Consider the following 13,906-nt stretch of genomic DNA (forward strand, 5'->3'; position numbering starts at 1 on the left):
GTCCTGATTCATAACTTAAAGGGTTAGTTCACCCCAAAAATGAAATTTCTGTCATTAATTACTCACCCTCATGTCGTTCCAAACCTGTATGACCTTTGTTCATCTTCGAAACACAAATTAAGATATTTTTGATGAAATCTGAGAGGTTACTGATTTCCCTGTACACAGCAATGCCATTCCAAATTTCAAGGCACAGATAGAAAGACATAATTAAATTAAAATAGTTCATTTTAGTAGATTGACATACTGTCTTATAAACTTAACATGTTCAAGTTTATATAGTAACAAGTCAGCTTTGGGGTGCAAAGTGCAAAAATTTATATTTATATATAGTAAACTATAAGTATGATGTTAAGGTCACTTAAAGAGAACTTACTACTTACTTGCAGTATAAAAGTACTAAACTTGTAGTTTTCTGAGAGTATACATCAAATAGTACTTTCATAAACTAAATAATGTTTTATTTAAGTATTTATATCAGTATACCTATAAGTAGTATAGTTGCAGAACAAATGAAAAATGTAGTTGTAAACTAGTTGTGTACTCAAAGTGTATTACTGTCACACTTAAAGTATACTTAAAAGTGTACTTTTATACACTAAAACGTGAGCCAATTTAGTCCCAAGTAGCACTGAAATAGTACACTTACAACATAAAGTATACTAAAGATATACTTGAACTTTACTTAAGTATACTTAATAAAATGAACTTATACTCATTTTTTGTAAGGACTCATTGATTTAAAAAATATTTGAAATGATCTGGTTTCATAAAGTACTTCTGAGTTCATTGCCATTATTACATGTCTACCTGAGTGCAATTATATGTGCTAATACATTCATCCCTAATTATTCACCTGCTCTTTCTGTGTTTTTCTCCAGTGGGCCATTGCCACCCAGATGTGGTTGAAGCAGGAACAAAGCAAATGGAGCTTCTCAACACCAACTCTCGCTTTCTACATGACAATCTGGTCCTGTATGCTCAGCGTCTCCAAGCCACCCTTCCTGAAAAGCTCTCTGTGTGCTACTTTGTCAACTCAGGGTAGGTCTGTGAGCTCAGACAGTCTGAATAGACTATATACCACATGTTTGCACCAGGGGAATGCAGTAATGAAGAAGTTACTGCATTTTTGTAAACAGAAGAGACATATATTTTGTGTACTGTTCTGGGCAGCGTTTCCCAAAAGAATTGTAAGCTTAAGATGATTGAAACCAATGGAGCTACTATCAACTTAGGCTTACAATGCTTTTGGGAAACGCTGCCCTGTTCAGCGTATACTGTACATGCACATGGAGTTTTCTGCATGCTTGAAAACACACCCAGTTTGAAACAGGTTTTACAGACATGTCTTTAATAATACCTACACATGCATTGAGATATTATTACTAACCGGACTGTACAGACAGCTTTTATGTTGGATGGCTAGGTAGCACTTTTCAGTGTTAAAAGCAGTTAAACCCGTGATCAACTTTTCCAATTTTACATATAGGTCCGAGGCAAATGATCTGGCCCTAAGGTTGGCTCGGCAGTACACCGGCCACAAAGACATCATCACACTGGAGAAGTAAGTCAACAGCACACTGGCTGTGTCTCCTCTTCCTTTGCACTGGGATCTAAACAGTAACCAAGTTCTTAGAAGCGTGAAGTTCATAGCTTAAATATTAACTTTATCTTAAGTCTTGTATCTGGACATACTGTGGAGAACATTCATATTGTTTTGCATATGGATATACATAGTCAGCATCTTGGTATTCAAAACCAGTGCTGTGCAAAAAGAAAGCATCAACTCGTCTTTGGGTTTATTTGAATGAAGGCCATATCCGTTCAGAAATGTAGCATGTGATTTATTGCTGCATTGTTTTGTTTCTGGGCCACTTTTCACTCACATAAGCAAAAAAATCATTAGAAGATAAGATAACTCAAGCCCTCTCAAACATGGTGAAACTTTGTTACGTTGATTCTTGTGAGTTTTGCATTCAGTGTGTTTCTCCTGCAGTGCCTACCATGGTCATGTGTCATCGCTCATTGATATCAGTCCATATAAGTTTCATCAGATGGCTGGTGCAGAGGCGAGCCAACATGTGCACGTGGTGAGTGTTGCAACATGAGACATTTGACATATTGGATTTGACAAATGGTCACATGCACATAGTGCTCAGACACTATGCTTGAAGTCAAAACATTTCAGAGATGGCCAAACGAAAAATGTGTAGCCAGACTTCTAATGTCTCTTTCTATTTTTCGAATGCATTTTATACATTATATATATATATATATATATATATATATATATATATATATATATATATATATATATATATATATATATATATATATATATATTAGGGCTGCAACCTACGATTATTTTGATAATCGGTTAGTTGGTCAATTATTTTTTCGATTAAAATTTTTTTTGGACAGAAAACACATTATTGCACGTCCTGCCCAATGTACTTCAAACAAATGTGCCAATGGAATGCTATGAAAACATACAGTGCTAAATTTATTAGACTACCTGTGTCATAATAAAGAGAGAACACACATATTTTATGAATCTATCAAAACTTGTTTAAAACTAAAAATGTTATTGCCTATTACTAGGCAAATAAACTGAAACAACTAAATAGTCATTATTCACTCATAATATCCAAAAAAAAAAAAAAAATTAGATGCATTTTTGTCCATAGAAATGCGTTATTCAGTGCTGAAAATGTCTGGGGTTACAAATGTAACCTTAGTTTCCTGAGAAGGGGAAAGAGACATTGCATCCTAGGACGCTAATAGGAATGCCTCCGGTATGACAATAACACTAGCTGATGACAGCCTACGATGTCACCACTGGTGCTTGTAAAAGGGTGCCTATAGTACACATCATCCACTTCTTCTCGAGAAGGAGATGTGGGCAGGCATACCTGAAGCATGGCAATGAGACGCAGTTTCTTGTTCCCCTTCTAAGGGAACCAAGGTTACATTTGTAATCCGAGATTTTCCTTTTAGAATGGGAACTTGCACTGTGTTCTAGGACACTAATGGTGAACAAATTCCCACTCCACCATTCTGAAGGAATAAATGCTGTATGACTGACACAAGTCACTGACTCAACAGAGATAATCCGGAGTCACAGTTCCCCATCCTAAAAGTTGCGTGCCAGCGGTCATCATGAATCTATTCTCTAGGGCCACATATCAACAGGCAGCTTAGCTCAGGGCCTGGTATTCAAAGAATACCTTAAAAGGAATATGGCCAAGGATAAAAATAAATCCTGCCGGTCACTACAGGGGACGCACCCCTGATGAGAGGAGGTTTCACGAGAAGAGACCTAGTAACACTCAGAGGATTGCCATGATGTATAGGTCTTGAAGGCTGCAGACAGTGCATTTGCCTCTCTGAATATCCAGACCACTGTCTCAACCGGCGCATTGAGGAGAAAGTTTCTCTCTTTCTCCCTGATGTCTGTCACGTTCACCCAGAGATGCCTTTCAGTAGCCACCATTGCCACCATCGATTGGCTGATCATGGCCAATCAAAAAAAGCTTTCACTGCCATAACTGCCTCCAACATGTCAAAAACAAACGGCTCCTGGCGACAAGAAAGAGGATGACGTGTACTATAGACGCCTCTTTATACTCCGGTCACACCAGTAGTGACATCATAAGGCTGTTATTGTCAGGTTTTGACACATGCTTTAGATGCCGGTCATGCCGGAGGCATTCCCCATTGGCCTAAGAAGGACACAGTGCCTCGAAAGGGAAAGGGAACCTCGTGTAGTTTGGCATAAACCTTTATAATTTTCCTAGAAAATTATTTTATCTTTTTTTCTCTGTTCTCTGTCTCCATTTTCAGGACATATAAGAAACCTCTGATAACAAATAACTCTAAATTGTAATGTAGATGTGTATTGTGAACAGCGCTATACAAATAAATGTGAATTGGATTTAATTGAATTTTGACCTTTTTATATGACTGCAAGGTTAGTTGAGGTTGTAAAATGTCATGTCATTTGTTAAATAAATACCTTGAAAAATTTTAAAACTGGAATGCAGGGTAACAATAAGTTTGGAATCCATAAATTGACACCAATGGGGCTGTGGCTGATTGTGTAGTATGTGTGTGTGTGTGAACTAGCCTCTCAATCATCACCTTATTGTAAGGAACTCTGACTGTGGTGATAAGACAGTATTGTGTTACAAGTTAGTGAGCCACATCAGCATACGTAACCACTTAGCATGTATTTTTTATGGAATGCCTCTTTAAAGACGCTTGGTCTTTCTTTTCAGGCCTCTAATGTTAACTGAATGCTTAAAGTCACGTACAGTAAATCTAGGGGGCTTGTGACTTGAATGTAATCCTTGCTATGGCATTGAGATACCTTTCCACAAATAGTGATGAGACAACCCATAACATTATTTTGTTTACAGCCAGCATGTTGTAGAAAGGGTTAAGCTCAGGTTCATCTTACTGCCCTGTCCTTATACTCCCTTATATTGTGAATTGGATACAGAGTACCAACGCTGTTGTTTTTTTATCTAAATACTGATATTACTAAATATTGATCTAAATATTTATATTATGTTTATAGTTGATATCCTGAAAAAAAAAACATATAATGAAGTTGATGTGTCATATTTTCAGTGTGAAATACTTTATCCTATCCTAACTTAATATGCAGAGAATAGTAATCTTTTCATAGGCTGAAGTGTAAACACTGGTGTAATGCATTGCTCTGTGTTAGAGTATCTAATCTGAGTAACACTGGCTCAACCAATGGCATAAGTTTGAGGCGGGACTGTCTGATTGACACTTGATATTCAACAATGTTTTTGATCTGCCTGCATAGAGTACCTCAGGGATGACGTATTTTTGTAGGCCAACCCCTGAAGTTAGCGGCGTAAAAGCCTATGCATATGCTCGATCGAAAGCCTATGCATTTTTCCCATAGACTTTTGGAAAATTGCAAAAAAATAAGCTCTGTGTTTAACAAAGGGTTATGACACTTACACGTTTGGTCTATCAAGATAATCTTTACAAGTTAACATGACATTTATACATTTTGAAGCCTAAATAAAGTCGTCAGATATAAAAAGCTAACAGTAGGCTATAAACCACCAGACTACAGCACACCATGGTTACGGATCAAAACCACCAGCAAGCTTCCTCAAACTTTATTTTAAAAAACAACTTTATTTAAAAACATGCTCGCTGATTATGATCTGCGCTGTGTATGAATACTTATCCACTTTTTTATGAGAAATGCTGTCCAAATGTCCTGTTTGTCATGATGATGTCTAAAGTCCCTGCCAAAGGAAGTAGTCCCTTTTAGCAATTTGTTAGCAACAATAAAGGTTTAAAAAAAAAAAATCACGAACGGGTTATAACTGGTGTGTTTTATGTCATAAATCAAAACGTGAATTTCAAAAAAACCCATAGACTTTACAGCGATGGAACCAAAGTCCTAAAATGCTAACTCGCTTCTGGGTTTTGCCTACAAAAACCAACGCTATCTCACGACCAATTCGTACTTATTCTACGAGGTGGCTATTTCGTATAAATTCATACGACCTCACTCGTGCGAATTCGTACGATTTGTCTAAACCCCAGTGACGGTTAGGTTTAGGGGCGGGGTTTGGGGTAGGTCATTCGTATGAATTCATACGAATTTGTCAACTCGTAAAATACATACGATTTAGCAAAAAACGTATGAATTAGTACGAGTGAGGTCGTATGAATTCATACGATTTAGCCACCTCGTAAAATATGTACGAATTGCCGTGAGACTGGAGTGACAAAAACACGTCATCCCTGAGGTACTCTATTGACACCATTGTATGCAAACTGAAATGAGCTACACGATGACATCACTGTTTTCTCCAGAGCTGTTAACTTAGTTTAAGTTTAGTTTAGTTTAGTTAACTAAATTAATAACAAATGATTTTTACAGTGGAATGAATCAATACTAAACTTACGTCAGCTGGCCAATGACACCATTTTCTTCTAGAGCTGCTGTACAGCTAAAAATATTTTCCTGTTAACACTGTAAAGCTTTGACACAATCTGCATTGTAAAAAGTGCTATATAATAAAGGTGACTTGACTTGACAAATGGTAAATGGAGCAGTGTTTGGGGGGAAAACAAAAGTCATTATGTTTGCAATTCGATTTAAAAAAGAAAGGAATCTGCACACCAAACAAATTCAAAGTCCAAGATCCATTGAGAAAAGTATTTTACGGAAGATTCTCATTTAAAGTGACAACAAAATACAAAAGTGCACTAACAAAAAAGTGACTGTGCACCAAAAGAAAAAACAAACCTTTCACTCCATCTTGGTCTATCTTCAGTGCTCAAATCTTTACAACATAAATGAATTATGCATTGTTCAAGACACTAATTGAAAACACCAAATAATTAACACAACTGGTAAAATGCTGGTTAAATGATTATACAATGAATGGGTAATGGATGCGAATCCCATCCACATGGCTGAAGTAATTCTTGGCACATGCTCCAGCAACAAACAACAAAAGTTGCAAAGTGAACAAAAAGAGTCAAGTCAGTAAATAAATTCTTACGAACACTATCAACTGATAGCATATACCCTTTTATTATTGTTATTATGTTCTTTTTTTTCAGCACAAATGGGGATGTAGTATAACGTAGTACTTTAAGAATGACTAGTCCTTGAAACTCTCTTCACTGAAGGGTCAAAAGGGAGTTTCAATGAGTAGTCATTCAACGCTGGTAAGAATTTATTTACTGATTAACATCTTTTTGTTCACTCTAAGAGGACTAACCATTAAAGACCGTTTGGTCTATACCGACTGTGGTGCAACTACGGGATGGATTTAGACTCTTGAAGGTCCTGATGTTTTTTTTTTTGTTTGTTTTTTTTGTATTTTGTTGTTACATTCTAATCTTCAGTCAAATATTTTTTCTCAAATCTTGGAATTTTAATTTACCTGGTGTGGGGATTCCTTTTGTTTTTTCATGTTATGTAAACTGAATCTACGTTCCCAGAAAATATATTTAATATACAAATTGGTGCAGGACTTTTTCATATTTTTTTTGCAATTCAATTTATAAATTACACCAAAATAAAATATTTTTGAATGATACCAATAGATAAATGAAATTCTGCAGAATAAAAGTATAAATGTACAGCTTGTATTTAAATTTACCAACCCAGTGAAGAGATTTATTTCTGCACTATAAACTGACTAACTTTTCATAAATGTTATAATTCCTTAGGCTCTCAGTCCAGACATTTATAGAGGCAAATATCGTGAGGACCACCCAGACCCTGCTACTGCCTATGCTGAAAATGTCAAAGATGTAATCGAACAGGCCCATGAAAAGGGACGTAAGGTGAGAAATGTCCATCAAAGTTTTTTAACATAAACAGAAATCAGCATTCTTTACTGACTGTACCTTTAAACAGTCAGTAAAGAGTTGGTTCATTACTGAATACCTTTCTTTTTAAAATTCAATTCTTAATTTGCATAATTTGTGATAATTGTGTGAATTACTTTACAAATATAATCAATTGGCATCTTAAGTCCCCAGTTATGTGATTACATTAACCCTTGTGTGTCCCTGTATGGACTTTTTTTTATTTTTTTTTATCATTTTGCCTATGTTAATGCCAATACATTTTGGCACAAGTATGTATTTTTTAGTGGAATTTTACTGTTTCTCCCAAATTTCCTTTAACAAATCTATTTTACACTATGTACACAAAAATGTCCCAATTGAAACCCATCAAAAAAAAAAAAAATAATCTCAGGGCCATTTAACATTAAAATGATTCAGTCTTTCATTCTGTTGGCAAAGCTTAAGAATGTAATATTTTTGGTGCCATTTTCTCAAGTTTGGCCTATAAAGCAAATGCTCACTTTGTTCCTGTTTTCTGCTTCTGCATATTATAAAGCCAATTGGATAAATCATGCAGCTGTAATTGTGTGGGTGTGTTGGTATGGATGTCAGAGTATGATGTGTAAATATTTGAGAGAGAAAAACTCTACTGTACTGTACTGCAAATCACAAATCCGCGCGTGTGTGTGTGTGTGTAAATATTTGAGAGAGAAAAACTCCACTTTACTGCAAATCACAAATCCAACCACTGTATAGTGGAGCTTTTCTTGCATCGAATGGCGAAAATTAGGTTCTGTGCCCAAACAAAATCTTACTGAAAGCTAATTTTTTTAGATAAAAAGCTGTTTTTGTTTAACATGTTTTATTAAATTTATATTTTAAGGCAAGGCAAAGCAAGGCAATTTTATTTGTATAGCACATTTCATACACAATGGTAATTCAAAGTGCTTTACATAAAGAAGAAGAATAAAAATAGAACATAAGGAATAGAAATAACAGTAAAAACAGATAATTTTGCTATTTGGATTTAAAATGCATTAAAAGTCAGAATCATGATGTTACATAAAACATAAAAAAATACATTAAAAATGAAATAAAAACAGGAAAAGAATTTAAAGAATAAAAAGATAATACGTATAAAATAAAGTGCAAACAGTTCGGACATAGCACAGTGCTCAATCAGCAAATGCATAGGTAAAAAGATGTGTTTTGAGTCTGGATTTGAATGTGGCTACTGTTGGAGCACACCTGATCTCTTCTGGAAGCTGGTTCCAGCTGCGGCTGGCGTAACAGCTAAAAGCAGACTCTACTTGCTTTGAGTGAACCCTTGGTATTTTTAAGTGACTTGATCCTGATGATCGGAGTGATCTGTTAGGTTTATATTCTATGAGCATATCTGCAATGTATTGAGGTCCTAGGCCATTGAGTGATTTATAAACAAGCAACAGTACTTTAAAATCAATTCTAAATGCAACTGGAAGCCAGTGCAAGGACCTGAGGACTGGTGTGATGTGTTCATGTTTTCGGGTTCTGCTCAGAATCCTGGCAGCAGCGTTCTGTACGAGCTGCAGCTGTCTTATGGTCTTTTTGGGAAGACCAGTGAGGAGCCCATTACAATAATCCACCCTGCTGGTGATGAAAGCATGAACAAGTTTCTCTAAGTCTTGACTGGAGACAAAGCATCTAATTCTTGCAATATTTTTGAGATGATAATATGCTGATTTAGTTATTGTCTTTACATGGCTACTGAAACTCAGGTCTGACTCCAAAATCACACCAAGATTCCTGACTTGATTTTTAGTTGTTTGACCCCTAGAGTGAAGGTACATGTTCACTTTGAGAACTTCATCTTTGTTTCCAAACACAATGACTTCAGTTTTGTCTTTGTTTAACTGAAGGAAGTTTAGGCACATCCAATTTTTAATTTCATCAATGCATTGACACAGGGAGTCATTGGGGCTGTAGTCGTTGGGTGATAGGGCTAGGTAAATCTGGGTGTCATCTGCATAGCTGTGATATGCAATTTGGTTCTTTCTCATTATTTGGCTCAGTGGAAGCATATATAGGTTGAACAGGAGGGGTGCAAGTATTGAACCTTGAGGGACTCCGCATGTCATGGATGTCCACTAGGGCTGCACGATTAATCGCATGCTATTCTCACGCGCATTTCGTCAGTAAAGCCGGTTCCCTGATTACCGCTAAATCGCCATCACCTGCTTTCAAATGAAGCGTCATTTAATAGACAGAGCCGTAGATCACTGAAAAGCCACTCAATATCGCGTTCATATCGCAGATGAATCGTCTGCGATAATGAACGCGATATTGCGTGGCTTCTCTGTGAACTACGGCTCTGTCTATTAAAAGGCGCTCCATTTGAAAGCAGGTGATGGCGATTTAGCGGTAATCAGGGAACCGGCTTTACTGACGAAATGCGTGTGAGAATAGCATGCGATTAATCGTGCAGCCCTAATGTCCACTCAGACTTATGGTCACCGATACTCACATAATAACCTCTCCCTTCTAAGTATGACCTGAACCATTTAAGGACCATCCCAGAAAGCCCAACCCAGTTTTCGAGCCTGTCAAGAAGAATGTTGTGATCGACAGTGTCAAACGCAGCACTGAGGTCAAGTAGAACCAGCACTGATAATTTACCTGTATCTGTGTTTAGGCGAATATCATTTATTATCTTTATGATGTCACAGACACGTCAGGTTCCAACCTCCACCAATCACAACGCACGCCATCTCCCGAGTACTGATCACCGCCACCTGCACCTCATTACCTCACTCATCATCACCAGTATAAAGCACACACACACACAGCACTACTTGTCCGGTCTCGTTCGCATATACCCAGTGTGATGCTTAACTCAAGGACTACTCTTCATATACTTACCTGTCTCCAGCGTGTCTCCTTCCCATTGTGTTCCTCGTCTGCTGTGTGTGTGTGTTTACACCAACTCCATTGTTCTCCAGCGATCTCCAGTCTTCAGCATTACTCCAACTACAAAAGAAAGGACAGTAATTATCTCATTCATATCTACTCCACGAATCCCAAGTATCTGTTCACTCACCTGTTTCATCCATTTGCTCTGCTGTGGTTCAATAAACTCTACATTACCTATTACGTCTGTGTCCGTCTCCAGTGTACTGTAACAGAAGACCGGAACCAATACAGTCAACCCAGCATGAGCCTCCCGGATCCATTTCAGGAGCTGGTGGATGCGCTCCTGATCCAGTTCATTCACCTGCACCAGCGGACACCGGTAGCACAGTCAACATTCCTCCTTCACTGCCTCCGTACGCCAGTCCCATGGCCAAACCGGCGCCCTACTCAGGATCGGCGGAGGATTGCAGCGGATTTCTGCTGCAATGCACACTGGTCCTGGAGATGCAGCTGCACCTGTACCCGAGTGATACATCTAAAATTGCCTTTTTCATCTCTCAACTCAGCGGTAAAGCGTTAATGTGGGCTGATTCCATCTGGTCCCAACAGGGTGCAGTTACGCAATCATTTTCAGCGTTCATCTCTCACTTCCGGGAGGTGTTTGGGAAACCCATCACTGATTCGTCTGCTGATGAGAAACTTTATAATCTTAAACAAGGATCTATGTCTATCTATGACTATACTTTACAGTTCAGAACGCTTGCTGCAATCAGCGGATGGAATGAACAAGCGCTTATCACCACCTACCGGCAAGGATTGAATACTCGGGTACGGCTGCATCTCGCTGCATGCGAGGATAACATCGGCCTTGAGAAGTTCATCCAGCTTTCCATACGCTGCGCCACTCGCATGCAAGCGTGCATCCAAGAGCACCAGGACCAGTACAACATCAACGTGCCCTCCTGTCGATCCGAACCCGTCAGCACTCCAGAACCAGCCCAAGAACCCATGGAACTAGAACATTCACTATTATCTTCTGAAGAACGACGCCGTCGTCTGACTCTACGTCTCTGTCTCTACTGTGGTGAACCTGGGCATGTCATTGCTGCATGCCCCACTAGACCTCCACGACCCCTGGTGAGTGCCATTATTCCCGCTACACATAAAATGAAACCACTTACCACTGTTGTCATTCTTACTGCGGCCAATGTCTCTATTTCAGTGGTCGCGCTCCTCGACTCGGGGTCTGCCGGCAACTTCCTCTCTGGGGCCATCTGTCGTCAACTTCAACTCAAAACCACTCCGTCTCCGACAATCTACAAGATCAACTCTATAACCGGTAGACCCCTCAGTCGTAAGAGCGTGTGTAAAGTGGCTGGACCAGTAACTCTCCAAGTGGGTCTTCTACACCGTGAGGAAGCTCATATGCTGGTTCTGGAGGAATCAACGGCTGACGTGGTTCTGGGGCGCCCCTGGTTGGAGCAGCATAATCCCACCATCTCCTGGAAATCGGGCGAAATCCTGAAGTGGGGCGACACTTGCTTCTCACGTTGCCTGATGGAACTTCCTCTTCCACCATCATCTCCACCTGATCTATCTCTATGTGCCACTTCCATCGAAAGTCCAATGGAACAACGTTCAGTGGATATCCCCAAGTGTTACGCCCCCTTCAGCGATGTCTTCTGTCCACAACGGGCTTCCAAGCTGCCTCCACACCGGCCATGGGACTGTGCCATCGACCTGCTTCCGGGTGAACCAGTACCAAAGGGTAAGATATACCCACTTTCCATCCTGGAGGAGAAGGCCATGGAACACTACATCAAGGAAGCCCTCGCCCAAGGTTACATCAGACCGTCTACTTCCCCTGCTGCTTCCAGCTTTTTCTTCGTGGCGAAGAAGGACGGAGGCTTGCGGCCATGTATAGATTATCGAGCACTTAACAAAATCACCGTGAAGTTCCGTTATCCCCTTCCTCTCGTCCCAGCAGCCCTGGAACATCTCCGTGGTGCCACTATATTCACCAAACTGGACCTCCGCAGCGCGTACAACCTCATCCGGATACGTGAGGGGGACGAGTGGAAAACCGCCTTTATAACACCTACTGGACACTATGAATACCTCGTCATGCCGTATGGACTGGTCAACGCCCCCTCCGTATTCCAGGACTTTATTCATGAGGTGCTCCGGGAGTTTCTCCACCAATTTTTTCCTAGTCTACATCGACGACATTCTCGTATACTCCCGGAGCCAGGCCGAACATCGCCAACACGTTGCGGAGGTCCTCAACCGTCTCCGTCAATTCCATCTATTCCTCAAGGCTGAAAAATGTTCATTCCATCAAGATTCCGTTTCATTCCTGGGTTATCAAATTGACCACAGTGGCATCTGGATGGACGAGGGGAAGGTGGAATCCATCACTAACTGGACAGCACCCACAACCATAAAAGAGCTCCAACGATTCCTAGGTTTCTCCAACTTCTACAGAAGATTCATTCAAGGTTACAGTTCTATCACCCATCCACTCACCAGTCTCCTCAGAAATAAACCCAAGTCTCTGTCCTGGACTCCAGCAGCCACCAACGCCTTTGAAAAACTCAAGAAAGCCTTCACCACCGCTCCCTTACTCATACATCCAGACCCAGAAGAACCCTTCATTGTTGAAGTTGATGCATCAACGACTGGAGTGGGAGCGGTGTTGTCGCAGCAGCAGGGGACACCGAGTAGACTTCATCCATGTGCCTTCTTCTCAAGCAAGCTCAGCCCGGCGGAAGTCAACTACTCCATCGGTGACAGGGAACTTCTAGCAGTCAAACTCGCATTGGAAGAGTGGAGGCATTGGTTGGAGGGTGCTAAACATGCTTTCCTGGTGTTAACAGATCACAAGAACCTCGAATACCTTCGGTCTGCCAAGAGACTTAACCCCAGACAAGCCCGCTGGGCTATGTTTTTCTCCCGTTTCAATTATACAATCTCCTACCGTCCAGGGACTAAGAACGTTAAAGCGGATGCTCTCTCCAGACTCCATGCTCCTGAGGAACAAACTGAGGAACCTGAACCTATCATCCCAAGCTCCCTCATAGTAAGTCCCATCACTTGGTCCGAGGAGACGATCCCCTCCTCCAATGCCTCCACAAACCCTCCGCCGGGCTGTCCACCAGGCTTGCTCTACCTACCACGGACACGTCGCACTCCCACCATTCACTCGGCTCACACGTCACTTGGTACTGGTCACCCAGGGGTCAATGAAACCCTCTCGTTGCTAAAAGAACGCTTCTGGTGGCCAGGAATGGCTTCTGATGTCAGAAGGTCCGTGCGGGGCTGTAGGGAGTGCGCCATTTCCAAGTCACCTCGTCATCTGCCATCTGGAAAACTCCTTCCTCTGCCCGTTCCAGAACGCCCATGGTCACACCTAGGAGTGGACTTCATAACCGATCTCCCTGCTTCAGACGGTAATACCACCATCCTAGTTGTAGTTGATCGTTTTTCTAAATTCTGTCGTCTCATCCCACTCCCAGGATTACCAACTGCCATGGAGACAGCCGAAGTACTCTTCAATCAAGTTTTCAGATACTTCGGAATACCAGAGGACATTGTTTCCGACCGAGGTCCACAGTTCATATCGAGAGTGTGGAGATCTTTCTTGTCTCTCCTA

At 40.5% G+C, this 13,906-nt stretch overlaps 1 protein-coding gene across 1 annotated transcript in view; it reads left to right on the forward strand.

Moving 5' to 3' along the window:
- Nucleotides 1–13,906, forward strand: part of etnppl (ethanolamine-phosphate phospho-lyase) — a 29,037-nt gene that overhangs the window by 3,300 nt on the left and 11,831 nt on the right. The window contains exons 3-6 of the mRNA XM_067399902.1: nucleotides 882–1,041; nucleotides 1,490–1,564; nucleotides 1,997–2,090; nucleotides 7,243–7,359. Of these exons, the coding sequence (XP_067256003.1) occupies nucleotides 882–1,041; nucleotides 1,490–1,564; nucleotides 1,997–2,090; nucleotides 7,243–7,359 (446 nt within the window). The remainder of the gene's footprint in view (nucleotides 1–881; nucleotides 1,042–1,489; nucleotides 1,565–1,996; nucleotides 2,091–7,242; nucleotides 7,360–13,906) is intronic.

Source organism: Chanodichthys erythropterus, chromosome 11 (genome assembly GCF_024489055.1).
Source record: "Chanodichthys erythropterus isolate Z2021 chromosome 11, ASM2448905v1, whole genome shotgun sequence".
In the NCBI taxonomy this organism is placed as follows: Eukaryota; Metazoa; Chordata; class Actinopteri; order Cypriniformes; family Xenocyprididae; genus Chanodichthys; species Chanodichthys erythropterus.